Source organism: Tachyglossus aculeatus, chromosome 14 (assembly GCF_015852505.1).
Source record: "Tachyglossus aculeatus isolate mTacAcu1 chromosome 14, mTacAcu1.pri, whole genome shotgun sequence".
Lineage (NCBI taxonomy): Eukaryota > Metazoa > Chordata > Mammalia > Monotremata > Tachyglossidae > Tachyglossus > Tachyglossus aculeatus.
In genome coordinates, this window is record NC_052079.1 from 13,918,207 (window position 1) to 13,933,549 (window position 15,343).

Consider the following 15,343-nt stretch of genomic DNA (forward strand, 5'->3'; position numbering starts at 1 on the left):
CCCTGTCATCATCAATCGTATTTATTGAGCGCTTACTATGTGCAGAGCACTGTATTAAGCGCTTGGGAAGTACAAATTGGCAACACATAGAGACAGTCCCTACCCAACAGTGGGCTCACAGTCTAAAAGGGGGAGACAGAGAACAGAACCAAACATACCAACAAAATAAAATAAATAGGATAGAAATGTACAAGTAAAATAAATAAATAAATAAATAAATAGAGTAATAAATATGTACAGTCATACACATATTCATGAAGTTAGTGCCTGCTTTTTGGATGCCAGTGCTGCTTTTAGGAATGCAGAATGCTAAAATATAGCCCTGAACTGCAAAGAAAACACAATCTCTGGAAAACACATAACCACAATTCAAACTACACATAACTGGAGAGTTCTCATTTCACCCCCAACTGGCAATATAGCTTGCCTGGGCCATAAAGGCTGATCATCATCATCATCATCAGCAGCAGCATCAATCGTATTTATTGAGCGCTTACTGTGTGCAGAGCACTGTACTAACAACCTTCCACCTTGGCTGAAGTATACAACACAAATGCCCCAAATACCACAATTATTCATAAATGTTTTTGAAGGCTCTCCATCTATTTTTTTTTCTCAACCATTCGTGTGAAAATCCTTTTTGACATTCACAAATTTTGGTGTTAAAAAAAGTCAACTGTTCAGGTGTGATACCGGCAATATTCAGACAATTTTTTAGTGTAGGGCTACTACAGAAATAGACTCAGTTCTGCCATACTGTGCGTGTGTGTCTGTTTTCCTCTGTGTTTTGGCCAGGATGCTGCTACAGAATTAAGGTGTTATTCCAGTAATGCAACCCTACATGAATAAAACACACTATGGCTTCATAAGGAAGGTTGTGCACATGTGTGCAGTGTTTTGACGCATGGACTACTACTACATTATGAGTTTTCCTTTGTATGAAGTTTTACAAGGGTTCAACCCCAGGGCTAGAGGAGGACTGGGTTATTACGACGTGTGTATTTAAACCAGGATTTGGGCCCTTGCAGCTTAACTTGTTGCATCGACCTTTAGAATGCACCAAACTCTCCCTTGCCTGAAACCGTATAACTGGAAAATTAGCATCTCTTAGTGTCAGCTATTTTTGCTGCAACGCAAAACTTCAGGAAGAACCCCGGGGGTGGGTTCACCTCTAAGGGACGTTGGGGAACCCATTTTTATTGTTTGGCATATGACTACTGGGTTGGACATTTTTCAGTTTGAGAGGACCGTTACTCCTGTTTAGATGAACTTAGAAGTCGTCCACTTTTCATCTATTGTTTGCACTTGCATTCACAAATAGGGCTGTAACTATACAGCAAATTATTTTACCGAGAATCCGGCAAGCTCTTTCCGCAAAACTAGCCCTAATAACTGCACCTAATCATAATAATCACACCTCTCAAAGTCGTGATTCTCCCGAATACATGCTTCCTACCTTAAAGTAGCCATTGATCTACTGCTAGATGTTCAGCTGCCCACCTAAATCATCCCAGTTGTACATGACAACAGAAATCAAGTCTTGTTACATGACATCCTTTCTCTAGTGGAATCCAGTGATTCTCCATTGGTATAGAATTCACTTGAACGGAATGATTTAAACAGTCACAAGAATGACTTCTGTTAACTTTCGAAGTTTGATCTTATATTCCTAGATTCACGCTGAGGAAAAAAGAATTAGCGGAGAAAGGTTAAAGGCTGAATTTTTTATATCTGACCCTAAAAAAGGTTAACCCAGTTGAATGAAGCATCAACTGCCAATATTTTGAATTCCTTGGGAGAAAACTTTTCCCCAAGTACTTTTTACCCAAGTACAAACAGGTTTCTCATGGCACATGGAGCAGTGGTTAGAGCATGGGCCTGGATGAAAGTCATGGGTTCTAATTCTGCCTCCAACACTTGGGCAAGTCCCTTCACTTCTCTGGGCCTCAGTTAGTTAAAAAAGGTTAACCCAGTTGAATGAAACAACTGCCAATATTTTGAATTCCTTGGGAGAAAACTTTTCTTTCTAGTGCTTTTTTCCCCAGTAATAAATTTTATTACGATTAAAAGGCTTCCACTTGAGGTTAGGCACACTACCGCTCCCTTCATTCAATCGTGTTTCTTGAGCACTCACTGTGTGAGCTCCAATCTGAGTTCATTCTCTTGTTTTATTTATTTTATTTGTACATATCTATTCTATTTATTTTATTTTGTTAGTATGTTTGGTTTTGTTCTCCGTCTCCCCCTTTTAGACTGTGAGCCCACTGTTGGGTAGGGACTGTCTCTATATGTTGCCAATTTGTACTTCCCAAGCGCTTAGTACAGTGCTCTGCACATAGTAAGCACTCAATAAATACGATTGATGATGATGATGATGATGATGTTTAAGGAATTATGTGAGGGTTGAGCTACCAATCATTAAGTAAAAAAGGCAAAAAGGTCCATCACACTTGAACAAGGTCAGCTGCCTAAAATACACTTGGTGACTTTGGACTGACCTTTTCAGTGTGTGACACAAGGACCTTCCCCAGTTTGCGATCCGGATATCGTTCTCGTTCATCGGTTTCTTTCTAAACCATTGAAACAATTGCAATTTAGCCCGTTTGGGGCAAACGATATGGCAAAGGGGAGGTGGGGAAGTGGAAAGGCGGCACGAAGGATGAGGTGGCTATAGGGACTGGGGTGGAAGAAATGATACTAATCAGTGTGCCAGCCTGGGTGCGAAATGTGGCAGGGGTGTCTGCTAGGGCACAGAGCTAGAGATCAAAGAGCTCTCTGCATCTCTTCCTGTCACGACTGACCTGGTGTGATGCAAAAGCCCCAAAGCCCCAAGAAACATCTTGATGGCGTTTGGGCTCAATCAACAGTTTACAGGATTTACGCTAAGTATCCACTTTGAAGTTACTATTAAAGGATGGCTTATATTTGCATCTCATTTTTTAGTTCGTTCCGCTCCCTTTGAGACGGCCATTCTCAGTGCCTTTTATAGATGAAAACCTTGACCCAGATTAATCAGATTAATCACGCTGCTTAGGGAAGCAGCGTGGCTCAGTGGAAAGAGGACGGGCTTTGGAGTCGGAGGTCACGGGTTCAAATCCCGGCTCCGCCACTTGTCAGCTGGGTGACTTTGGGCAAGTCACTTCACTTCCCTGTGCCTCAGTTCCCTCATCTGGAAAATGGGGATGAAGACTGTGAGCCCCCCGTGGGACAACCTGATCACCCTGTAACCTCCCCAGCGCTTAGAACAGTGCTTTGCACATAGTAAGCGATTAATAAATGCCATTATCATTAATCAAAGAGGTGGGCAACAAGGGTTGGGATCAGAACACAAACAGTTCCCAGTCCACTGAGCCAGAAAGCACACAGTAAGCGCTCAATAAATACGATTGATGATGGATGGACCCTCACTGAAGCCACTTTAGGAGCACTGTCTCTCCCTGATGAATTCACGCAGAACTTATGTTCTAATTTCCCCATTAACATAAGTATTATCTTGGCATTTTAGGCTGTCTTCAGGTGTAGGGTGTAGATGTTTTCACAACCTGCCGAACTAAGCAAATTGCCCAACACCGCTTTCCTGTTTGAACACATAGCATACCTGTCCTGTTCTGGTCTGTCAAGAAAGTATTCAAAGACATTGTTCATTACGACAACGTCGGCATCTTGCAGAACTGAAGCTTGGGTACAGATGTCTGCATGGAGCACCTGAAGATGAAGAAGAAGGCGTCCCAAGTAAGAAAGAACCGGGTACACGATATCCCACACAAGATATATAACACAGAAGAAAGCAGGGTTGTTCAGTTGCTGGCCTTCGTATAATAATAATAATAATAATAATAATGGCATTTATTAAGCGCTTACTATGTGCAAAGCACTGTTCTAAGCGCTGCGGAGGTTACAAGGTGATCAGGTTGTCCCACAGGGGGCTCACAGTCGTTGGACAACCTGATCCATAAGCATGGATAAGAAATGGAGAATGTATAAGAAATGGTGCGTTAATTTCCATGGAAGACATTCAGGGCCAGCAAAGCTAAAATGATGTCCCATCACCAGTAAGAACATAATAATAATTATTATGGCATTTGTTAAGAGCTATGTACTAAACGCTGCGGTGGGTGCAAACAACTCAGGTTGGATACAGTCCCTGTCCCCCGTGGGGCTCACAGTCTCGATCCCCATTTTAAAGACGAGGTAACTGAGGCCCAGAGAAGTGAAGTGACTTGCCCAAGGTCACACAGTAGACAAGTGTTGGAGCCGGAATTAGAACCTATGACTTTCACCCAGGCCCATGCTCTAACCACTGCTCCATGTGCCATGAGAAACCTGTTTTTACTTAGGTAAAATAATAGCCGTAACCGGATTTTCTCTGAAAAGTGGCCTTAAGAAACAGTCTTGAGCCTGGGAAAATGAACCGCTAGCAGGGACAAAGACTGGCAAGCCCAGTGATCAAAGAACATGAAGTTTTTGACATCCAAATCAGGGCAGTGACTGGGGACACTCTTCTAAATCCTTGAATCCCACTCTAACATTCCCCTGTGTGTATGCTAGATCCCAGATAACAATAACTGTCACATTTGTTAAGAGCTTGCTATATAATAAAGATTATATATAATATAATATATATATATAAATAATAATAATAATAATGATAGCATTTATTAAGCGTTTACTATGTGCCAAGCACTGTTCTAAGCACTAGGGAGGTTACAAGGTGATCAGGTTGTCCCACGGTGGGCTCACAGTCTTCACCCCCATTTTACAGATGAGGGAACTGAGGCCCAGAGAAGTGAAGTGACTTCCCCAAAGTCACACAGCTGACAACTGGCAGAGCCGGGATTTGAACCCATGACCTCTGACTCCAAAGCCCAGGCTCTTTCCACTGAGCCACGCTGCTTCTAGTATATGCCAACCACTGTACAAAGCGTGGGGGGGCAGATACAAGACAATCATCATCATCAATCGTATTTATTGAGCGCTTACTGTGTGCAGAGCACTGTACTAAGCGCTTGGGAAGTACAAATCGGTAACATATAGAGACAGTCCCTACCCAACAGTGGGCTCACAGTCTAGAAGGGGGAGACAAAACCAAACATACTACAAAATAAAATAGAATAGATATGTACAAGTAAAATAAATAGAATAATAAATATGTACAAACATATATACATATATACAGGTGCTGTGGGGAAGGGAAGGAGGTAAGATGGGGTGGATGGAGAGGGGGACGAGGGGGAGAGGAAGGAAGGGGCTCAGTCTGGGAAGGCCTCCTGGAGGAGGTGAGCTCTCAGTAGGGCCTTGAAGGGAGGAAGAGAGCTAGATAATCAGGTTGGATGCATCTTGTATCTACCCCAGTACTCTGTGAGCCCGTTCTGGGCAGGGATTGTCTCTATTTGTTGCTGAACTGTACTTTCCAAGTGCTTACAACAGGGCTCTGCACACAGTAAGCGCTCAATAAATACGATCGAATGAATGAATGAATTCATGGGTTGTGTCAAGGAATTTCTGGTACGCGGACCTCGGAAGAATAGAGTAGTGCATCTTTTCAGGGCCTTTGCTGTATCAGACACCAGTGGTTACAAAGGTATAACCCATCGCCGGCGGGTCATGTTTTTACCGAACCATCCACACTCTGTCTCCCATTGCCACTCCCCACTTAGCGGCCACTTTCTTGCCCAGTCTCTCTCCCCCTCCCCAATAATAGAAAAAAAAAGAGCAACATCCAGTTTTCCCCCTCAAAACCAGACAAACTGGAGCCAGGAAACATCAGAACAATAATAATAATAATAATGGCATTTATTAAGCGCTTACTATGTGCAAAGCACTGTTCTAAGCGCTGGGGAGGTTACAAGCTGATAGTAAATATGTACAAGTAAAATAAGCAGCGTAATAAATCTGTACAAATATATATACAAGCCCGGGCTCTTTCCACTGAGCCACGCTGCTTCTCTAAAATAGACAGGATAGTAAAGATGTACAAGTAAAATAAGTAGAGTAATAAATCTGTACAAATATATATACTAGCCCGGGCTCTTTCCACTGAGCCACGCTGCGTCTCTAAAATAGACAGAATAGTAAAGATGTACAAGTAAAATAAGTAGAGTAATAAATCTGTGCAAATATATTTACAAGCCCGGGCTCTTTCCACTGAGCCATGCTGCTTCTCTAAAATAGACAGGATAGTAAAGATGCACAAGTAAAATAAGTAGAGTAATAAATCTGTACAAATATATATACATGCCCGGGCTCTTTCCACTGAGCAATGCTGCTTCTCTAAAATAGACAGAATAGTAAAGATGTACAAATAAAATAAGTAGAGTAATAAATCTGTACAAATATATATATATACAAGCCCGGGCTCTTTCCATTGAGCCATGCTGCTTCTCTAAAATAGACAGGATAGTAAAGATGTACAAGTAAAATAAGTACAGTAATAAATCTGTACAAATATATATACAAGCCCGGGCTCTTTCCACTGAGCCACGCTGCGTCTCTAAAATAGACAGAATAGTAAAGATGTACAAGTAAAATAAGTAGAGTAATAAATCTGTACAATATATATATATATACAAGCTCGGGCTCTTTCCACTGAGTCAAGATGTACAAGTAAAATAAGTAGAGTAATAAATCTGTACAAAAAAATATAGAAGCCTGGGCTCTTTCCACTGAGCCACGCCGCTTCTCTAAAATAGACAGGATAGTAAAGATGTACAAGTAAAATAAGTAGAGTAATAAATCTGTACAGATATATATACAAGCCCGGGCTCTTCCCACTGAGCCACGCTGCTTCTCTAAAATAGACAGAATAGTAAAGATGTACAAATAAGTAGAGTAATAAATCTGTACAAATATATATATATACAAGCCCAGGCTCTTTCCACTGAGCCATGCTGCTTCTCTAAAATAGACAGTAAAGATGTACAAGTATAGTAAAGATGTACAAGTAAAATAAGTAGAGTAATAAATCTGTACAAATATATATACAAGTGAACTGGACTAAGCGCTTGGGAAGTCCAAGTCGGCAACCTACAGAGACGGTCCCGACCCAACAACGGGCTCCCAGGCTAGAAGGGGAAGACAGACAACAAACAAAACATGGAGACAGGTGTCAAACTCGTCAGAACAATCAGAAGCCTCAGACCGGGGCATCTGCAGGGAAGCACACTTGTTTCAGAAGGCAACACAGCATCACTAGACTTTTTCCTGTAGGCAGATTTGAAAACCTAATCCTTGTAATTGTCTGGGAAACCACCCATTTATCAGTTGCTGCTTTGATGAAGAAAGATGTGCAGTGGCCATGCAGTGCATGGTCACACATGGCCAGTCCATTTGCTACAAATGTGGGCACACTCTGTGGGAGATTAATTTTCATTATCATGAGACTCCGAAGGGACTACAATATGGAAGGGGAAACTTGTAAATCAGACGGCGAAGTGGAAGAAGTTAAAAATCCACACAGCCGGGAAGCCAGGAGAGGGAGAAGTCCCCTTTTTTTGGCTCACCCCAGTAGGACACATAAGAAGGGAGATGGTTTACTGCCCTTCTGTTCCGTGAATCCTGTCTGTACCCTTCTGTTGAGAGAGACTCATTTCCAGTGAACAAAATATCGGTACTGGAGATGCAGGAAAAGGTTGGAAAATGAAAAAATGAATTTAAGATCTGTGGCGTTTACATGGGATTCCATGTTAGCCAAATGAATTGAGGGCAATTACTGAGCATTTATCATCATCATCAATCGTATTTATTGAGCACTTACTGTGTGCAGAGCACTGTACTAAGCAACAGAGTTAGCAGACACGTTTCCTGCCCACAGGCCTACAATCTAGAGGGTACAGAAACAGGGGAACCCGCCTTTCCCTGAAGCAACACACCATTTCCCAAGTTAAGCCAGTGTAGACACATGGAGGGTTAAAGAAAAATAACACGGAGTGGGTTTATCCTGCTTACTGCTCTTGGCTACCTAATCCTATCAATAGATAATGGGTGATCTACTTAGCACAGACAATGGCTGAGTTCCGATCTACTACTACTACTACTACTACTACTAATGATGACATTTGTTAAGCGCTTACTATGTGCAAAGCACTAAGAGTCATCTGGCTAAATAAGGTGTGAAAGAGAACAACTTTGAAAATTAAGTAGTTTTGTTAAGCATTTACTATGTGCCAAGGACTGTAATGATAATACTAAGTACGGTATTTGTTAAGTGCTTACTAAGGGCCAGGCACTGCACTAAGCACTAGGGTTGGATACAAGCCAATCATGTTGGACACAGTCCGTCCCATGTGGGGCTCACAGTCTCAATCCCCATTTCACAGATGGGGTCACTGAGGCCCAGAGAAGTGAAGCGACTTGCCTGAGGTCACACAGCAGACAAGCGGAGGAACCCTGACCTTCAGACTCTCAAGCCTGTGCTCTAACCACTACGCCATGCTGCTTCTGTACTAAGGGCTGGGGTGGATACAGGATAATTAGGTCCCGCATGGGACTCACAGCCTAAGCAGGAGGGAGAAAAGGTATTGTATCCCCATTTTGCAGATGAAGGAACTGAGACAGAGAAGTGAAATGACTTGCCTAAGGTCACCATACTCTGACACCCGGCCCGTGCTCTGTCCACTAAAGTATTAGTCAGTCAATCTTATTTATTGAGCACTTACGATGTGCAGAGCACTGTACTAATCCCTTCTTAGAGCATAACAATAAATATCAGTACACTTTAAAATCTAATTCAAAATACTTTGTTAGAAATATTGCATTGCTATTACAGCACGTAACTATTATGTTCTCACTTTACTATATCGTGTTCGGTCAATTTTTTGGACCTTGGGAAAACACTAATAGTAATAATAATAATAATGGTATTTATTAAGCACTTACCATATGCAAAGCACTGTTCTAAGCACTGGGGAGGTTACAAGGTGATAAGGTTGTCCCACGGGGGGCTCACAATCTTAATCCCCATTTTACAGATGAGGTATCTGAGGCACATAGAAGTTGAGTGACTTGCCCAAAGTCACACAGCTGACAATGGGCAGAGCCGGAATTTGAATCCATGACCTCTGACTCCAAAGCCCGGGCTCTTTCCACTGAGCCATGCTGCCTCTCTGATGAACTCTAATGAACTTTACATTATTTCCTAAGGAAAACTCGAATTTCTTTAATAATTATAATGATGGCATTTATTAAGCGCCATGTGCAAAGCACTGTTCTAAGCGCTGGGGATGTTACAAGGTGATCAGGTTGTCCCACGGGGGGCTCACAGTCTTCATCCCCATTTTACAGATGAGGGAACTGAGGCACAGAGAAGTGAAGTGACTTGCCCAAAGTCACACAGCTGACATTTGGCGGAGCCGGGATTTGAACCCATGACCTCTGACTCCGAAGCCCGGGCTCTTCTCCGCTGAGCCACGCTGCTTTTTTGTACTCTTTCACTTATTGTATTTTCAGGGAATCAATTAAGAGCGCTAACTCCGGTAGAGCAGTATGGCAGTGAAGCAGGCCTAGAGCATACTGGAACTGCATCAAGTTCTTTGTCTATTTAGCAAAGTCTTGACAAGTGGCATTCATCCACACTTGATCAAATTAATTGTTCACAGTGGTGACTAATTCACCCACCTAGGGTGCTAGAAGATGAATTATTTTACTTTTGGAAGTAAAGACAAAACAAGATTCCCTCATATCCTGCCACCGAAAAAAACCTGTCCCCATTCTTCTCAAGCGGAAAATAAGGAGTAAAAGAGGTACAAATTGAATGATGCACCTACTCAGCTCCATTTCTTCACTTAATTAACCTCAAAATGCATTCCGTTTTACAACTCCTCACCAGCTTATCCAAAACAAATGATTGGGCTGGAAAGCAGCCAAGGAGAAATGGCATTGTACCTTCTCCAGAACAAAGTAAGGCACACAACCACAACACACGCAGACAAAAAAAAAAATCCTTGTATCACAGAAGCTATTTCAGGGCAAAAACTATCTTTCGAGAGTTCCGTAATTTCTCAAGGGCTTGGAATAGGGCATTTCTGCTGCCTCTGCCACTACTATTACTACTAATTATGGCATTTGTTAAGTGCTTACTATATACCGGGCATGTACTAAATGCTGGGATGGATACAGGCAACTCAGGTTGGACACAGTCTCTGCCCCGTGTGGGGCTCTCAGTCTCAATCCCTATTTTACAGGTGAAGTAACTGAGGCACAGAGAAGTGAAGTGACTTGACCAAGGTCACACTGCAGAAGTGTCAGAGCGGGATTAGAACCCATGACCACTACAACGTGATGCTTCTCTACTACTACTACTACTAATGGCATTTATTAAGCGCTTACTATGTGCAAAGCACTGTTCTACTATTAACTACTATTACTGCCACTGCCATTATACCACTAGAAGGGCTTGGGATTTTGTCCTGAGGGTCCAGTAAAGGTTTCTAACTCAGGAAGAATCACTGGTCATCATCTCTTCTGTTCAGATCTGAAGGATTTCAACTGCTTCTTTGATCATCCTGCCTCTTGGTTGGTGATTTCTCCGAAGCTGATGCTGTGTGTCCTGTTTCAATCAATCAATCAATTGTATTTATTGAGCGCTTACTGTGTGCAGAGCACTGTACTAAGCGCTTGGGAAGTACAAGTTGGCAACATATAGAGACAGTCCCTACCCAACAGAGGGCTCACAGTCTAAAAGGGGGAGACAAAGAACAAGACCAAACATACTAACAAAATAAAATAGAATAGATCTGTACAAGTAAAATAAATAGAGTAATAAATATGCACAAACATATATACATATATACAGGTGCTGTGGGGAAGGGAAGGAGGTAAGATGGGGGGGGATGGAGAGGGATGCACTAGGGGTGACGTTGATTTTAATCAATGAACTGTATTTATGGAGCGCTTCCTGTGTTCAGTGCACTGAACTAGGCGCTTGGGAGAGTACAATAAAACGAAGTGGGTTCACACATTCCCTGCCATGTTCTGATACCTTTTCCAGAACAATATTTTTGTTACTGGAAAGATATCTTACATTGTGGTTGGCCCGTGAGTCACGCAGCATCTCAGAGATGCCTGAGGCTTCCACGGCTAGTGAAGGACATAATAGAGTGATCAAGGGGATGGAGCAACTTCTACATGAAAACAGATGGAAAAGGTTAGAACGCTTCAGTCTGGAAAGACGAAGCTCGAGAAGGTTTTGATTAAAGCTCACCAAACAATGAAAATTGTGGACAGGGTGGATACAAAATTATTTTTCCCCCAAAATGACAAAGACCAGGACGAGGGGGCACCCCTTGAAGCCTGAAGGTGGTAGGCTCAAAATAAGACATTTTCACACTACAGATGGTAAGCATGTAGAACTAAGTTACCAGAAGGTTAGAAGCAAGGCATCGGTAGATTTTAGACGGGTTTAGATAACCACAGGAAAAAATTAGAGATAGTGATAGGTACTTTAACAAAAAGTTAGGGGCGGAACATCTATAACCGTGAGAATGACTTTTAGGAAGGCCAACTATCACACAGCTTCCCCAACTATTCACTGGAATTACTGTTGTAGAATGAATGCCAGAACTCATAAGAGCATTGGTTTGATTCAGGATCAATCAATCAATCAATCGTATTTATTGAGCGCTTACTGTGTGCAGAGCGCTGTACTAAGCGCTTGGGAAGTACAAGTTGGCAACATAATGCTATGTTATATTATCAGGATGCTATTTCCTATGTTGTTATATCTTTTACCACCTCTCTAGGATTTCGATTTTCTTGTGTGGTCAGGTCAACGGCCCTCAACGACACTAGGCAAGCTGTTCTTTATACCTTGGCATCCACAGCTCTCTTTTTAAAAATTAAAACAATTCTAACTTAGATTTGTATTGTTCCTCCTTCCAAATAACTGTGAGAATTGTTGGGTGGTATGATCCCCACTTTACAGGCAGAGAAACTGAGGCTCAAGTGGGTTGTGACTTGCCTGAAACCACAAATAGAGCTCTTGGCAGAACTCACTCAGCAAATACTTCTCCACTCCGCTGAAACCTCCTTGACTTCCCATTTCCCTCCTCATCAATCAATCAATGGTATGTACAGGCTGCTTACATACCAGAGAAGCAGCGTGGCACAGTGGGAAGAGCTCCGCCACATGTCTGCTGTGTGACTTTGGGCAAGTCACTTTACTTCTCTGAGCCTATTACCTCATCTTTAAAATGGGGATTAAGATTGTGAGCCCTACATGGGACCACCTGATGACCTTGTATCCCCCTCAGCTCTTAGAACAGTGCTTGGCACACAGTAAGCGCTTAACAAATGCCATTATTATTATTATTATTACTGTGTGCAGAGTACTGTACCCTGTGAGAGTACAATCCAAGACATTCTTCCTTTCTACAAGGAGCTTACAGTTTAGAGGGGGGAGACAGACATTAAAATAATTTATGGCTACGTACATAAGTGCTGTGGGGTTGAGGGTGGGGGTGAATATCTAGGGCTTACACCAAGCCTGGGGAGCCAACTTTTCATTTTGGGTGAGCAGCTAGGGAGCAGAGCACTGAGGGGGGCAAGATGTTAAGGGGATCTTGGGGTCCAGGGCGAAAAAGGGGTGGGGGAAGAGGAGGAGGATAGAGGGGAGGGAAAATAGTGAAGGGAAAAAAGGGAGTGAGGAAGAAAAGAGGGGGAGGAAGGGAGAGGAAGAGAAGTGGCTAACCTCTGCTGCCATACTGTCACCTTCTCTGCCCGCTTTCACCACTGAGTAGCAGTGGGGTACGGGCCAGCCCAGATGAGTCACAACTGGATGTCGATGGCAGCAACAGCTGGAAGCAGTAGGATGGAGAGTGGGACGGGGGCTGTGTAAATCATCCCTAAGAGGACGAGGTAGCTACAGCAGCGGCTCGGGAGCCTTGATACCTGCTTTATCCCCGGAGCCTCCCCTGGGCTGTCCAGATTGACGGAGGCCGAGGTGGGCGTATGCCTCGTCCGCACTGGGCTCCGGGGCCAGGCAGGAGAGGAGACTTTAGCCCAGGCCCCAGAGAGGAGGACTAGAAACCCCGCAGGCTGGGTTATGAGGGGGGTCACAAGATGGTGCCACCAGAAATACAATGAGGCAGAAAGGAGCAGTCCCCCAGAGCCATTCTACCGACGCCTCACGAAACCCCGCTGAATCGCCACCGGAGCGACTCGCCGAGGAGCGGCTAGTATTTGGCGTATGCCGAAAAATCAGTGTCTCCATCTCTCCCTCTGCAATTTGTGTTCCAAAAACAGCATTTAAGTAGTAACTTTTCAAGAGTACCATATGGAGAAAACGTGCTAACCCTCCACTCACTCATTTCAAACCCTTCTCAAAATGGAATGCATATGTTGTTAACCAATGACGTCTTATGCAAACAGCCGGCTTCCTCGTTCCTCTAATTGTGCAGCAGAGGGTTGTTGGCATTAATCCAGAAACCAGGCCGGCTTATGCCACTTCACATTCACCCTCACCAGCTTTAATTCGGCAATTTCTTCTGCTCAGCAAAAGTACTCTGCTTCTCCCATTCAATTCCCATGCCCATGATCAACTATTCCAAACTCATAACTCCCCTCCTTCCCTAACCACTGACAACCTCACTACCTACTTGTTGAGCAAATTAGAATTTCTCGCAGGGATTCACCTCACTTCCTCAACACTCTTCCGTACTAACATCCACCTTCTCCTCCTTCCCACCTGTCCGTACCTCTGCCCTGGTCCCTGTCCCTTCACACAGCTTAAAAATACTTTCTCCCACCCGTCTTGCTCTGCTTTCCTGCCACCTTCAGACTTTCATTCTCCTTTGGCTTCTTCCCCTTTGCTTTCCAACCTGGCCACATTTCTGCCACCTTGAAAAGCCTTCTCTGAATCCCTCTGCATTTCCAGCTATCATTATCATCAGTGGTATTTACTGAGTGCTTACTATGGGCAGACCACTAAATTAAGTGCTTTGGGGAATACAATACCATTCTATAGCCCCATTCTTATTCCCGTTCAAACTCCCTTAAATGGCTATAAACACACAAAGCCTTCATTTCAACTCCATCACCTTTCTACTTGATCCACTGCCATCTGTTTTTCACTCCATTTACTGAGATTTCACTCCCGAAGGCCACCAGTGGTTTTCTCAAAGTCAAATGGGCTCTACCCTGGCCTAATGCTCCCTGACCACTTTTTTTGACATTGCTGACCACTCTCTTCTCCTAGAAATGCTATCCGGTTTTGGTTTCACCCATATAATACACCTCTAGCTTTCCCTCTAATTGGGACTGTCCCCATAAGGCTCAGTTTTGATTTCCCTACTCTTCTCTTTAGGAGAGCTCATTGCAAAGCTTCAGCTACCACTTCTTTGCAGACGACTTAAAAATCTTCCTTACCAACCCAACCACTCACCCATTTTACAAATCTCACACTTCCCCTATTCCTCAAGATATCTCCACCTACAGCTATCCCACTGGCATCTTAAATTTACAGGGCTAAAACTGTTCTTATTTTCCTTCCTAAATCCATTCCTCCTCCTAACTTTCCCATAACAGATGAAAAGAGCACCATCTTTCTAGGTCCTGAATCTCATTTTGGATATTTATTCAGTTACGCTATCCTGATATACTTGAACAATAACTTGCTGTATCTTTACTCCTTCTCCTGCTCCCGCCTTTGGTAAGTACTTCCCAATAATAATGATAATAATAATAATAATAATGATGGTATTTGTTAAGCACTTACTATGTGCAAAGCACTGTTCTAAGTGCTAGGGAGAATACAAGGTAATGAGGTTGTCCCACAGGGGGCTCACAGTCTTAATCCCCATTTTACAGGTGAGGTAACTGAGGCGCAGAGAAGTGAAGTGACTTGCCCAAAGTCACACAGCTGACAAGTGGCAGAGCCGGGATTTGAACCCATGACCTCTGACTCCAAAGCCCGGGCTCTTTCCTCTGAGCCACGCTGCTTCTCTAGACTTCTTGTCTAGGGAAGACAGACTTCTTGTCTCTGTGTCCCCAGTTTGGTTGTAAGTACCTCAAGTACAGAGAACATATATCTCCCAACCACTTAATACTTGTCCTTTGTTCTTAACAGGCATTCAGTAAATACCAGATTGACTGACTTTCCTCCTGCCTGGAAACCCCTCCTTCAAATCTGTCTGATCACAGCCTTTCCCATCTTCAAAGCTTTCTTAAAAACTGGCAATCCCCAGCTATTTTTTCCCATCCTAGTCATTCTACACAATTCGGAACATATTGTATTGAACTCTCCCAGCCTTCGTACAGTCCTCTGCACATAGTAAATGCTCAATAAATACCATTGATGATAAACAAATACCTCAACAGCCACCTTTACCACTATATATATATATATATATAA

At 43.2% G+C, this 15,343-nt stretch overlaps 1 protein-coding gene across 1 annotated transcript in view; it reads right to left on the reverse strand.

Annotated features, from left to right (window-relative positions):
* Positions 1-15,343, reverse strand: part of LOC119937125 — a 51,102-nt gene that overhangs the window by 5,482 nt on the left and 30,277 nt on the right. Inside the window, exon 6 of the mRNA XM_038756764.1 lies at positions 3,599-3,705. Within this exon, the coding sequence (XP_038612692.1) occupies positions 3,599-3,705 (107 nt within the window). The remainder of the gene's footprint in view (positions 1-3,598; positions 3,706-15,343) is intronic.